The 12,465-nt window shown below is 35.4% G+C and overlaps 1 protein-coding gene across 1 annotated transcript in view; it reads left to right on the top strand.

The window, feature by feature from the left end:
* LOC103117211 (probable ATP-dependent RNA helicase DDX60) overlaps positions 1 to 10,661 on the top strand; it is a 99,700-nt gene extending 89,039 nt beyond the window's left edge. Inside the window, exons 33-37 of the mRNA XM_007527223.3 lie at positions 2,910 to 3,057; positions 4,858 to 5,000; positions 6,239 to 6,390; positions 7,348 to 7,410; positions 9,886 to 10,661. Coding sequence (XP_007527285.3) covers positions 2,910 to 3,057; positions 4,858 to 5,000; positions 6,239 to 6,390; positions 7,348 to 7,410; positions 9,886 to 9,985 — 606 coding nt within the window. The 3' untranslated portion in view covers positions 9,986 to 10,661. The remainder of the gene's footprint in view (positions 1 to 2,909; positions 3,058 to 4,857; positions 5,001 to 6,238; positions 6,391 to 7,347; positions 7,411 to 9,885) is intronic.
* Positions 10,662 to 12,465: the final 1,804 nt, after the last annotated feature.

The following is a 12,465-nucleotide window of genomic DNA, read 5'->3' as shown; positions in this document are numbered from 1 at the left end:
CCAGTATCAGAATAATATTACTAATATACTCTACTAGTATTTGAAACTGTGAGATAGCCTGGTTTATGCAGATGGCTATATTAAAAAGGTAGTATAGAAAAGAGAGAAGTTAATGTATATTAGTGTTAAACTACATTTTTTGATTCATGAAGTATTCTCTAAGCCTTTATTCACTGGTCTACCATTTTCATATTTTAGTGATGTGTACAGTCTTGAACTATTACTTGATTATTCTTTTAAACATTCATTTATTTATAAGAAGAGAGAGAAAAAGAGAGATGGAGAGAGAACCAGAACATCACTCTAACACATGGGATACCAGGGACTGAACACAGACACTCAAGTTTTTTCCACTGCACAATCTCATGGGCCTTACTTGAATCTTTACTACAAGCCATTTTACACTTAATTTATAAAGGTCTACATCTCTATCCTTAAAATAACATCAAAAATATCATAAAAAATTTTCAAGTAGATATATCTTTTATCTCTCTTTTTCTCTCCTTAACTGTTATTGGAAATATGTGTGTTTTCAGCCAGGTATAATATATATGATCACTCTTAAGGCATCAAAGACCTGTACTAGTAATGGAAATTAGATCGGCTAAAACAATAAGATGGTGGGGGTAGGTAGCATAATGGCTATGCGAAGAGACTCTCATGTCTGAGGCTTCAAAGTCCATCTTAATCCCCCACACCACCATAAGCCAGTGCTCTGGTAAAAAAGTAAAAAGTAAAACAAAAATGAAATGGCAATATTTTTTAATCAAAGGTTCAGTAAGCTCCACCTATGTTATATCTTCCAAAGAATTTATCAGTTCTAATCATGAGTAAAAAAAAAATGTACTCAGCATACACAGAATCTCTCTTTTGAGATTCAAAAAAATATAATAATCATATGGGGGTAGAGTGGCAGACTAGAAAATTGAGAGCAATAGCAACTTAAATAGAACATTTCAGGGGTATAGGATTTGCATGGAATTTCTTGCAGTCTTTGACATTTATTAAATAAAATTTTTTGAGAGGAAGGTCTGAATTTATGAATAGATTTGTATCCCTCAGGATATATATTTTCTTCTGTGATGTTTTTATTTAAAAAAATTTTTATTAGTGATTTATTATTAATTCCCACCACCTGAGCTCTCTACTTCCATTCCCTCAATTGGAAGCTATAGAGATTCTCACAAGGCTGCAAATATAGGTTAAATATTATTTCTACAACTATCTGTCTACATATGCCCATTTCCCCACCTTGGCCTCATTCTTCTCTTCCTTTTCAAGTCACACCTGCACCTATTACTATTTCTGAACATCCTTCCCTTTTTCATCTTCTTTCTTAGGGTTCTAATGGAGTTCAGAGCCCTCTGGTCATCTCCTCCCTATCATTTCTCCCCTGATGGGAGTATGGACCAAAATGCTTTTTGGGGTACATAAAGTGAGAGTTATGGGTTCTGTAATTGCTTCTAAACTAGACATGAGCATTGTCTGCTTGATCCATGCTCCTAGACTGTTTATATCTTTCCATAGAAGTGTAGGGCTCCAGAGAGGTGAGGTTCTAGGATTTATTGGTGAGGTCATCTGCCCAGAAAAGTCAGGATGGAATCATGCTAGCATCTGCAACTTGGTGGCTGAAAGGTGGTAAAATATAAACCAGGACAAACTGATTAATAAACAGGAATAAAAAAGTAGGATAGATCAGATGAGGATAGAGATACCAGGGTGGAAATGAGGAAGTCTATTTTAGGTAAATTCCTAGGGGTCTATGACTTTTGTAGCTTCTGCTTGTGTTTGATAGCTAACATGGAGTTGCAAAAAATATGAGAAGATGGTGTCAGAGTTGAGAATAGGTGCTAGAAAGTTGGCTATTTATTGCTGAAATACATGAAATCAGGCTAGAAAGCTCAACAAATAAGAGCATGTTGGACAGTCTTATGGGCCTGGAGGACTGACACTTAGCCTCATATTCAATTTCTCAGTTCCTAGGAACAGATAAGACAGATATATATTAGGACTTGTTCAAACTGAAAAACAATACCAAACCCATTGAAATCTCAACTTAGATTGAAGCGACCACGTCTTCACTCTCCTGGTTCAACATAAAGTTTGCACACAAGAAAACTTCTCTTAAATTGTATCAGATGTTTTTTTCCCCCACCAGGATTATTGTTGGGACTTGGTGGCTGTACAACTCTACCACTCCTGGTTGCCATTGTTTTTATTTCCTCTAGATATGTGGTGAGAGACAGAAGGAGGTAAAGAGGGATCTCCTAGGGCCAGGCTGAATGGTGAATCTGGTTGAGAGCACATATAGCAATGTGCAAAGACCCAGGTTTGAGCCCCCAGCCACCACCTGAAGGTAGAAAGCTTTGTGAGTGGTGAAGCAGTGCTGCAGGTCTCTCTTTCTCTCCCCCTCCCTTTCCTGTCAATTTCTGGCTGTGTATATCCAGTAAATAAATAAAGATAATAGAAAATATTAGAGGAGAGGAGAGATAATGCGGTAATGTTTCGCTGCTCTTGAAGTTTCCATGTGGAGGCCCAAAGTTTAAACCAAAGTCTTAGTGCATAGCAATATGTGTGCTCTACTGGGTGAAACACCTGCTAGACCCCAAATTCTTTTATAGACAATTCCAGGTGTATTATTAACTCCTGCCAAAGTCAGACAAGGATATGCTTTTATTTTGATTAAATAGCATAAAAGCAAAAATGCTAAGAGCGTTGGTTTTTATAGAAGTAGATAGAAAAATATTATCTCAGTTTCTCAGATGAGATATGAGCTAGTGATGCTACTGAATCATTATAAAGTTGCATTGCAATATTCTTTTACTTCTTCCAAAATTTCAGTTTTTAAGGTGGGTATATGAAAAACATCTATTGTGTAGCTGTCATTGAAGTTTTTCTCCATAATTTAGGTGTTTCTGGAGGATCTCCCTGAGAATTTCAATGCTGCTTTAAAAGAGCACAACAAAAACATTAAAAAGGATTTTTCCTTCTTCCTACAAATTGTTTCCAGATTAGCTGATATGAAAAAGGAATATCAACTTCCATTGTCAAAAATAGGTATATATGTATATATATATATATATCTTTGCACCACTGTAGAATATTCTAAAAAAAAACAAATAACTTATTATACTTCATCTTAGAGGAAGAGTGGTGTCTTGTTATGTCTGTTTTAGGATAAGGTGGTTATTCTGCTTTTGAAAAGAAAGAAGAATTCATTTTAGAAGCTGAAGGGGCATAGGCAGATGAAAATAGTCTTTTGCAAACCATCTTGATCGAATGTTTGCTTTGGGGCTAATTCTGATAATGATAAGGCATTTAGGAGGAGAACTGAAATTAGATCCTATTCCTTCACTCTATTTCTTGAGAAGAAATAACATGTAGAGGTCATTAGTATAAACTTTGATCCTGCATCCAAACTCTGTCACTTATGATTATCAGAGAGATTCTAAGCAATTTTGTTCCATGTACATTTCTTAATTTTGTCAATAGAAATATGAACACAAGAATAATTATCCAATTTGGATGAACTTTATATGATTAAGTTAACATATATTAACACAATACAAAATGGTACTCTTGCTTTTCATAAAGTCTTATATGAAATCTTCCAGGGAAAATTAAGAAGGAAAAAAAATGACTGATCTTCTACCTTCTGCAACCCTCAACGACCCTGGGTCCATGCTCTCAGAGGGATAGAGAATAGGAAAGCTACCATGGGAGGGGGTGGGTTATGGGGATTGGGTGTTGGGAATTGTGTGGAGTTGTACCCCCCCTACCTTATGCCTTTGTTCACTAATCCTTTCTTAAATAAAAAATTAAAATTATAAAAAAAAATGACTGATATAAAGGGAAAGGGCAAAGCTATGGGGAGTGATTTTCTGGTACTAATATCATCTAAAATCTTCACTGGGAATAACTCAAGAGCTGGAGTTTACGGTTTCCTGGACCTGAATTAAGTGAGAACCACATGTATAAAAGCAGGCAGTAATGGTAGAACCCTTTTAATCTCCCTCAAGAGGAAAGATGGGACTGTATAAATATTTCCCTGTCATTATAAACATAAGTCACATTTGAATGATTGACCTAGTGTTTCATAAAAGCATGAATGGAAAAATACTACTCAGATAATTTTCAAATACATGCTTGAGATAATTTTTCTAGAAAAGATTCTGAGGCCTAATCTTAATGTGATGGGTTGAAGTTCTATGATAAAACACACAAATTTACATATTTTTAATTTCTTGTTGATCAAAGTAGAATAGACATTTTTTATGAGTGGTAATAGTAATAATTAATATTTCTTAAATATATTCAATATTAAGATGTAGAGCTCACATTATATGTAAGATATCTTATTTAGTCTTCACTATGGTGTAAGATTTCCCTAGAAAGTTGACCACTTTTGTAGCATGGTCTATTAAAAGTATATGTTTTGGGAGTTGGGCGGTGGCGCAGTGGGTTAAGCGCACGTGGCGCATAGCGCAGGGACCCGCGGCGTAAGAATCCCGGTTCGAGCCCCCGGCTCCCCACCTGCAGGGGAGTCGCTTCACAGGCGGTGAAGCAGGTCTGCAGGTGTCTATCTTTCTCTCCCCTCTCTCTCTGTCTTCCCCTCCTCTCTCCATTTCTCTCTGTCCTATCCAACAACAAAGCAACGTCAACAATGGCAATAATAACCGCACCGAGGCTGCAACAACTAGGGCAACAAAAAGGGGAAAAAATGGCCTCCAGGAGCGGTGGATTCATGATGCAGGCACCGAGCCCAGCAATAACCCTGGAGGAAAAAAAAAAAGTATATAAGTTTTGATAAATTGGATGATTTTTAAAAACTGATTTATCCCACCCTTTTATGCTTAGATTTCACAGGAAAAGAAAGTGATAAGTCTCAATTTGTATCTCACTTGATGAACTGCAAGGAAGGGAAAGTTGCCATTTCTCCATTTGCTTGTCTTTCGGGGAACTTTGATGATGATTTGCTTAAATTCCAAAATCCAAGTTGTGTAAGTAGAAAATGTGGCTTATTAATAGAAAACATGGAAGAAAGAATGGACTTAGGGCCTGAAAAATAGCTCACATAGTAGACTTTTCTCCCTTGAAATGTACTTTGGAAGTGTCATGGTAGTGGAATTCTGTCTCTCCCTCTTTTCTCTTTCTGTCTCTATCTGAATGAAAAAGGAACCAAAGAATGGTAGAGCTGCTGGTGTGAGGCCCTGGATCTAGGGGTGGGTTGGAGTGGGAAGAATGGACTTATACTTTAAGTCAGCCTTGAAAGGACTTCAAGCTTCCTAAATTAAAACAAAACAAAAACAAATAAAACCAAACAAACAGGGACTGGCTGGGAAGATAGCTTAATAGTTATGCAATAGACTCTCCTGCCTGAGGCTGAGGTCCCAGGTCAATCCTCATGGCTACCATAAGTGGGATCTGGTCTTTTTCTCCTATATGGATATGGATATATGTATGTGTGTGTATCTTTCTCTGTGTATCCCTCATTAAAGTAAATAAGTAAAATATTCTTAAAAAGATTAGATATTTACAGTATCATTTCCCTTTATTCTTTCCTCCTTATAGCCTTTCTTTTTATTTTGGTGGTGAATTCCAAAGAGTTCAATTGAACCCTTTCTTGAGACATACAACTTTGTCATTACTCCATTTACAGAGATTGTACTTGTGCCAATGAGTTAATATTAAAATTTTAATAGACTTTTATTTCCCTAATGAATTTTACTGTATTCCACTGTGTGGGTGCTATATCTAGTATGCTGTCAGAACACAGTACTAATTGGTGGTGTTACACCCCTTTACCTCTACTAGGCTTGCTTACACATACACAACAAAGTGTATGTGAAAGACTCTTCTCATCCAACTTGAGTGCACTTTTCAAGTGCTGATAGGGGTCAGGCGGTAGCACATCTGGCTGAGTACACGTTACAATGCTCAAAGACCCAAGTTCAAGCCACTGGTCCCCCACCAGCAGGGGGAAAATTTCCCGAGCAATGAAGCAGTGTTGTATATGTCACTATGTCCCTTCCTCTTCATCTTCCCCTTCCCTCTCAATTTTTCAGTCTCTATCCAGTAAGTACATTTTTTTAAAAGTGCTAATTTAAGGGAGTAACTAGACACCACAATAATAAGATAATTCATTTTGTGGTCTTGAAATAACAGATTATATGAAATGTAGAAGAAATTATAAATATTCTTTACTCAAAAGTAACAAAGAAGAGTTTCATTTCTTCAGGTCGTTCTTCATACAGTCAGTATCCATCACTATCAAGCTCCTATACTAAATTCACAGAAATTTGATAACCAAGGAAGAAGAATGCCACTTAATGCTTATGCACTAGATTTCTACAAACATGGTTCCTTGACAGGATTATCCCAGGACAACAGGTATGTTTTACTTATCTCCCTATATCTCTATTTCATTTATGACGTAAGCTCTATCTCTCCGTTTCTTCCCACTTTTCTGTCTTTATCTCCAACTCCGTGTCTGTATCCACATCTTTTGATCTTTTGTCTCTACTTCTCTTTCTGCATACATTTCATTATTTAGCTCTATCCTCAGCTTTATAAAGTACAGATGATTTATTATATTTACAGGCTAGTAACAAGACAGAATAATGAGTTCTGTGTTGCTTTTATTCACTTAAGGTTAAACAACTGTTGCAATTTTGATTCACTTGGCATAAAGATATACTTTACAAATATAAATACTTTAACATGGGCTGGCATGAGAGCTCACCTAGAGTATCTACTTTACCAATGCACACAACTCAAATCAGAGCCCAGTCCCCACCATAGTGGAGGCAGCTGCAGTGCTGTGGGTCAAGGATCCACCTGCGGGGGTGGGGGGAGCTTTATAAGCAGTGACACAGTGCTGCAGTTGTCTCTATCCCCTTCTTTTTAATTTCTTCCTTATCAAATCAAATCAATACATTTTAAAACTATTCAGCAGTATTTATTAAAGCATTTCACACTGTGACATAAAAAATGCTGTATGGTGTTTCGAATGAAGTAACCATGACAATTATAACTTATTATTTCATTTTGATTTTCTAACTCCCACTTACCCTCCTGAAGTTTATTTTGCTATAATGGATTTCGTTTTGGATTTTGGGATAATGACCTTCCTATGATTATCGATTCCTTATGGTTGTCATTATTACGACTTTTATGTTTATAATAGTTCCCACAGATTAAACCATCACATGAGGGTGTAAGGCATAAATGATTCTAATAAATATTTTTATGGTAAAAAATAGCCCATTACTGACAAAACCAATGTTTTGTATGAAAGAAGTTTAATATTTTTACATGATTAAATTTTCTGAATGTTGTTTTCCTTAGGATGAATAAAGGAGAAGCTTATGAATTGCTGAAAGATTTTGCCCTAACCCTTAAAAGTATCAGGTGTGTCATATATTTTAAATACTACTTTTATGAAAGATTTATAAAGTTTATTGGTGGGTTGGGCATTAACACAGTGGATTAAGAGCACACGGAAGCACAAGGACCTACATAAGGATCCGGGTTCAAACCCCCTCCTCCCCCCCCCCCCCCCCGACTTGGCTCCCCACCTCCTGCAGGGGAGTCTATTCACAGGTGGTAAAGCTGGTCAGCAGGTGTCTATCTTTCTCTCCCCCACTCTGTCTTCCCCTCCTCTCTGTGTTTCTCTCTGTCCTACCCAACAATGTCAACATCAATAACAACAACAATAATAACTGCAATAACAATAAAAAACAAGGGCAACAAAAGGGAAAATAAATTAATTAATTTTAAAAAAGTTTAATGGTAACTTGAAAAATGTTGAACTCATATGTGCCATTGAGTCTGATAGGTTCTATACTCTCCAGTAATTCAGTCTTTGAACTTTATGCAAAACTCTGTTATGTTATTTCTATAATAGAATTAATTTCATAATCTATTTACATAAAGTTCTGCTCACACAAAGGCCCCAGGCATAATGCACCAATAGGCACCAATATTCCAAACATATTTGATTTCTAATCTTTTAAATATATATATTATTTATTATTGAATAGAATCAGAAATTGAGAGGGGAGGGGTTTTAGGGAGAGAGACAGACAGAGGGACACCTGTAGCTGCTTCACCACTTATGAAGCTTTCCTCCCTGCAGGCGGGGACCAAGGACTTGAACCTGGATCCTTGAGTACTGTAATGTGTGCACTTACCCAGGTGCAACAACACCTGGATCCCAATTTCTAGTCTTTAATATATTCAGTTCTATAGCCAGTATACTAGATATATGGTACTTTAATACTCATACATTCTTAATTTTCTTGCTTTGTCTAGTATTTCCTCTAGACCTTTTATAACTCTGATTCCTCAAAGGGACTTCTTATTTCTATCTTTACAAAGCTTTCTTGATACTTAAGTAATTAAAAACTTTTTGTGATAACACCATTCCTAAACTGGATTTAAAACTTCATCCCCAGAATCATCTAGTGTTCTATGTTTTGATGATTTCTGTTTAATGTACTAGTTTTTGATGCAGTTGGAGTTTATTTCTGTGCATGGTTTATGTGATGGTCATATTTCGTTCTTCTATTTAAACCAATTTCCCCAGCACCATTTTTGGCAAAGATTTTTATTTTTCAATTTAATATTCTGGACCACTTGTTCATAGGTTGGGGGTTTACTTATGGTCTCTTAATTCTATTCCATTGATCTGGGTGTCTGTTTTTGTTCCGCTATTATACAACTTTTATTCTAATAGCACTGTGATATAGTTGAAAGTTAGAAGTATGATACTTTCATTTTTTTGTCCTTCTTTGTTAGAATTGCAAAGGCCTTTGCAAAGGCCTTTGCAATTCTAACAACTTCCAGATGAACTTTTGTAGCTTTTGTTACATTCTCTTAAAAAAAATTCAGTGGGACTTTGATAGGAAGAACACTTCATGAGGGTTACAATGAAAATTGTGAAGTCTAGCAAAAATAAACTAATAGGACTGCATCAAACTAAAGAGTTTCTGAACAACTAGAGGAACCATCATCAAAATAAAAAAAGCATTTTACTGAGTGTGAGAATAACTTCATACACCATGCATCAAAGGACTAGTACTGAAAAATATACAAAAAGCAGCTCACAAAACTCAACAAAAGCAAATAACCCCATTCAAAATGAGGAGAGGACATGAATAGAATGTTCACTTAAAAAGGATCCAGATATTTTTCAAATGCCAATGGACATATGAAAAAAAATGTCCATAGTCACAGATTATCAGAAATATCCAAATAAAGACAACAATGAGACACTAGCTCATTTTCAGGAGAATAGCATACATTAGAAAGGACAGAAACAAGTATTGGTGAGAATGTGGAGGAAAGAAGCCTTTTTACAATCTTGGTTGGAATTTAAATTGATTCCCCTGGTTCAGCACACAAATTATCACTTGCAAGAATCTAGGTTAAGTCTAGGATCCCCACCTGCAGAGGAAGGGGGCCAGGGAAAGCATCAATGCTCTGTCTCCATCTCTCATTTTTCCCTCTCAATTTTTCTCTGTTCTATCAAACTAAAACAATAAATAATTAAAATAAATTTAAAAGGAAAAGAAAGATAATTTTTGTCAATTTATCTTGAAGTGAGAAGATGATCTGGTTATATGAAATTTGGTGATCTTTCCAAATTCTTTGAAATAGACTTGGGTTGGAATTACAGAGGGCCTATCTTGGTATATATCTCTATTTTGTACAGTCTTTTTTTTAAGTGTGTTTTTTTAATTGGTATTCTTCCTGGTTTGTTAACATATTATCAAGCAGATTTAATTCTACATATTTAGAGATTATCCTGTTAATATGGATTTTTAATAATATTTATATAAATATTCTTAATAATATTGACAGTATTTATATTTCACTTTACAGTGTCTCCTTACGAGAACTATGTGAAAATGAAGATGATAATGTTGTCTTAGCATTTGAACAACTGAGCAAAACCTTTATGGATAAATTTAATGTCATCTAAAAACAAAGTTCATCCAAACTATTTAAAATATTTCCATGTTGTGCTATTTTGTATTTTCCCCTTTTTGTGAGACACACACACACACACACACACACACACACACACACACGCACACACACACGATAAAGTAGAAAAACAAGCCCTTTGGAGCCAAAGTTATAACCAAACCTGCCTTGTTCTCTGTGATTTCTTAAAGATGAACTATTTAATATTTCAAAATTTTGCTTTCTATATAGAAATATAAAATGCCGTATATATGATGATACATCTATATAAAATGCTTATATCTCACCTAGTTTGCAGATTTAAAAAAATCAAGTTTTTTATGACTGAAGAATAATTTCTTCTCCATGGGGTTTAAAAGAATTCTATCTTCTTGGCATTTTTTTCTCAATGAAATCATTTTTGAAGAGTCAATAAAATGGCTACAATAAATGTACATTAAATATTGTTATCCTGAAATTGAAATCTTGTATCTCTTAAGAATGTAAATATAATGACTTAACTTAGATATATGGATATTATAAATATGACTCCTAGTAAATATTTACTACTTAAAATGTAAATTATTTTGATATAAATTTTGTAATGCTTTATGAAATAAAACATAGCTGATGATTTGGTTTGTAGTTTTATCTGACTGGAAAACCATAAAAAATAAAGTCAATATATGTACCATTGGCTTATTTGTGTTAAATACATGTATAAGTTAAACTATTTACACACATGCATTTTTATGTTTAATATTATTTATTAGTGATTCAACATTGTTTTATAAAATTACAAGATAACAGGGGTACAATTCCACACCATTCCCACCACCAGAGTTCTGTGTCCCTATTCCCTTCATTAGAAACTATAGTGGGTTGAATATTATTTCTATAACTTTCTGTTTTTCTGTCATCTATCTATCTATCTGCCTGTCTGTCTGTCTGTCTGTCTATTTATCAACTGTCTAACCTTTTCTCCCCACAGTCTTGCCTTATTTTCTAAGTCATTCCTTAACCTATTACTACATATGAATATTTTTAAAGGTTTTATTTATTTACTAATGACAAAGATAGAAGGAGAGAGAGAAAGAACCATACATCACTTTGGTACATGTGCTGCTAGGGATTGAACTCAGGACCTCCTGCTTGAGAGTCTATTGCCTAAGCCAGTGTCCCTCCTCCTGGACCTCCTTCTGAATATATTTCTTTTCTTCCTTTTCTCTTTTTGGGTCCTTATGGAACTGGGTTTTAGAGTCCTCTAGCCATCTTTCTCTAACATTTTTCCTCCTCTGGGAGTATAAACCAAAATTCTTTCTTGGGTGCAGAAGGTAGGAGTCTTGGCTTTTGTAATTGCTTCTCTGCTGGATACCACACATTTACTTTATATATAATAGTTTGTGTAAACTCATCATCTTTCCTAGTATTAACTTCAGATAACCTAGTAAACTAGATTCTATCTCAAGCAGAGGGTTTTTTCTCTTCTATTATCAGGATGCCTTACTGAAAGTTAAATTTTGTATCATATTATTTACATATACATGGCATTGACTTAGAAAAGCACATCTGGTTCATTTTGTCTGGAAACAGAATACTAATTTTCCTGAAACTTTTCGTCATTGCTCATTTTATGTTAAAGGTCTTTACATTCTGTGGGTCAAGTATTCATTATTTTAAAATGAACACTACTATAATTTCTGAAAACCAAAGTGATTTTCCCTTAATCTCTACCCAAAATTTTAAGGCACTGTATTAATATATTGTCATATCAGAGGAACCGTTCCTTTTACATTGCTGGTGGGAATGTAAATTGGTACAGCCTCTGTGGAGAGCAGTCTGGAAAACTCTCACAAGGCTAGACATGGACCTTCCATATGATCCAGTAATTCCTCTCCTGGGGTTATACCCCAAGGACTCCATAACACCCAACCAAAAAGAGGTATGTACTCCTATGTTCATAGCAGCACAATTCATAATAGCTAAAACCTGGAAGCAACCCAGGTGCCCAACAACAGATGAGTGGCTGAGAAAGCTGTGTTATATATACACAATGGAATACTATGCAGCTATCAAGAACAATGAACCTAACTTCTCTGACCCATCTTGGACAGAGCTAGAAGGAATTATGTTAAGTGAGCTAAGTCAGAAAGATAAAGATGAGTATGGGATGATCCCACTCATCAACAGAAGTTGAGTAAGAAATCTGAAAGGGAAACTAAAAGCAGGACATGATCAAATTGTTAAATAGGGCACCAAAGTAAAAGCCCTGTGGTGAGGGGTAGACATGTAGCTTCCTGGGACAGTGGGGGGTGGGAGTGGGTGGGAGGGATGGGTCACAGTCTTTTGGTGGTGGGAATGGTGTTTATGTACACTCCTAGTAAAATGTAGACATATAAATCAGTAGTTAATTAATATGAGAGGGGGAAAATCAATTGTATGTCTCAAAGTTTTTCAAAACACAAACTGAATCTTTTTAATATATAGGCTGTGTAT

The sequence above is a fragment of the Erinaceus europaeus genome, chromosome 2 (genome assembly GCF_950295315.1).
Source record: "Erinaceus europaeus chromosome 2, mEriEur2.1, whole genome shotgun sequence".
Classification (NCBI taxonomy): Eukaryota; Metazoa; Chordata; class Mammalia; order Eulipotyphla; family Erinaceidae; genus Erinaceus; species Erinaceus europaeus.
The sequence above is the reverse complement of the archived record's forward strand: the minus strand, read 5'-3'. Positions and strand labels throughout refer to the sequence as shown.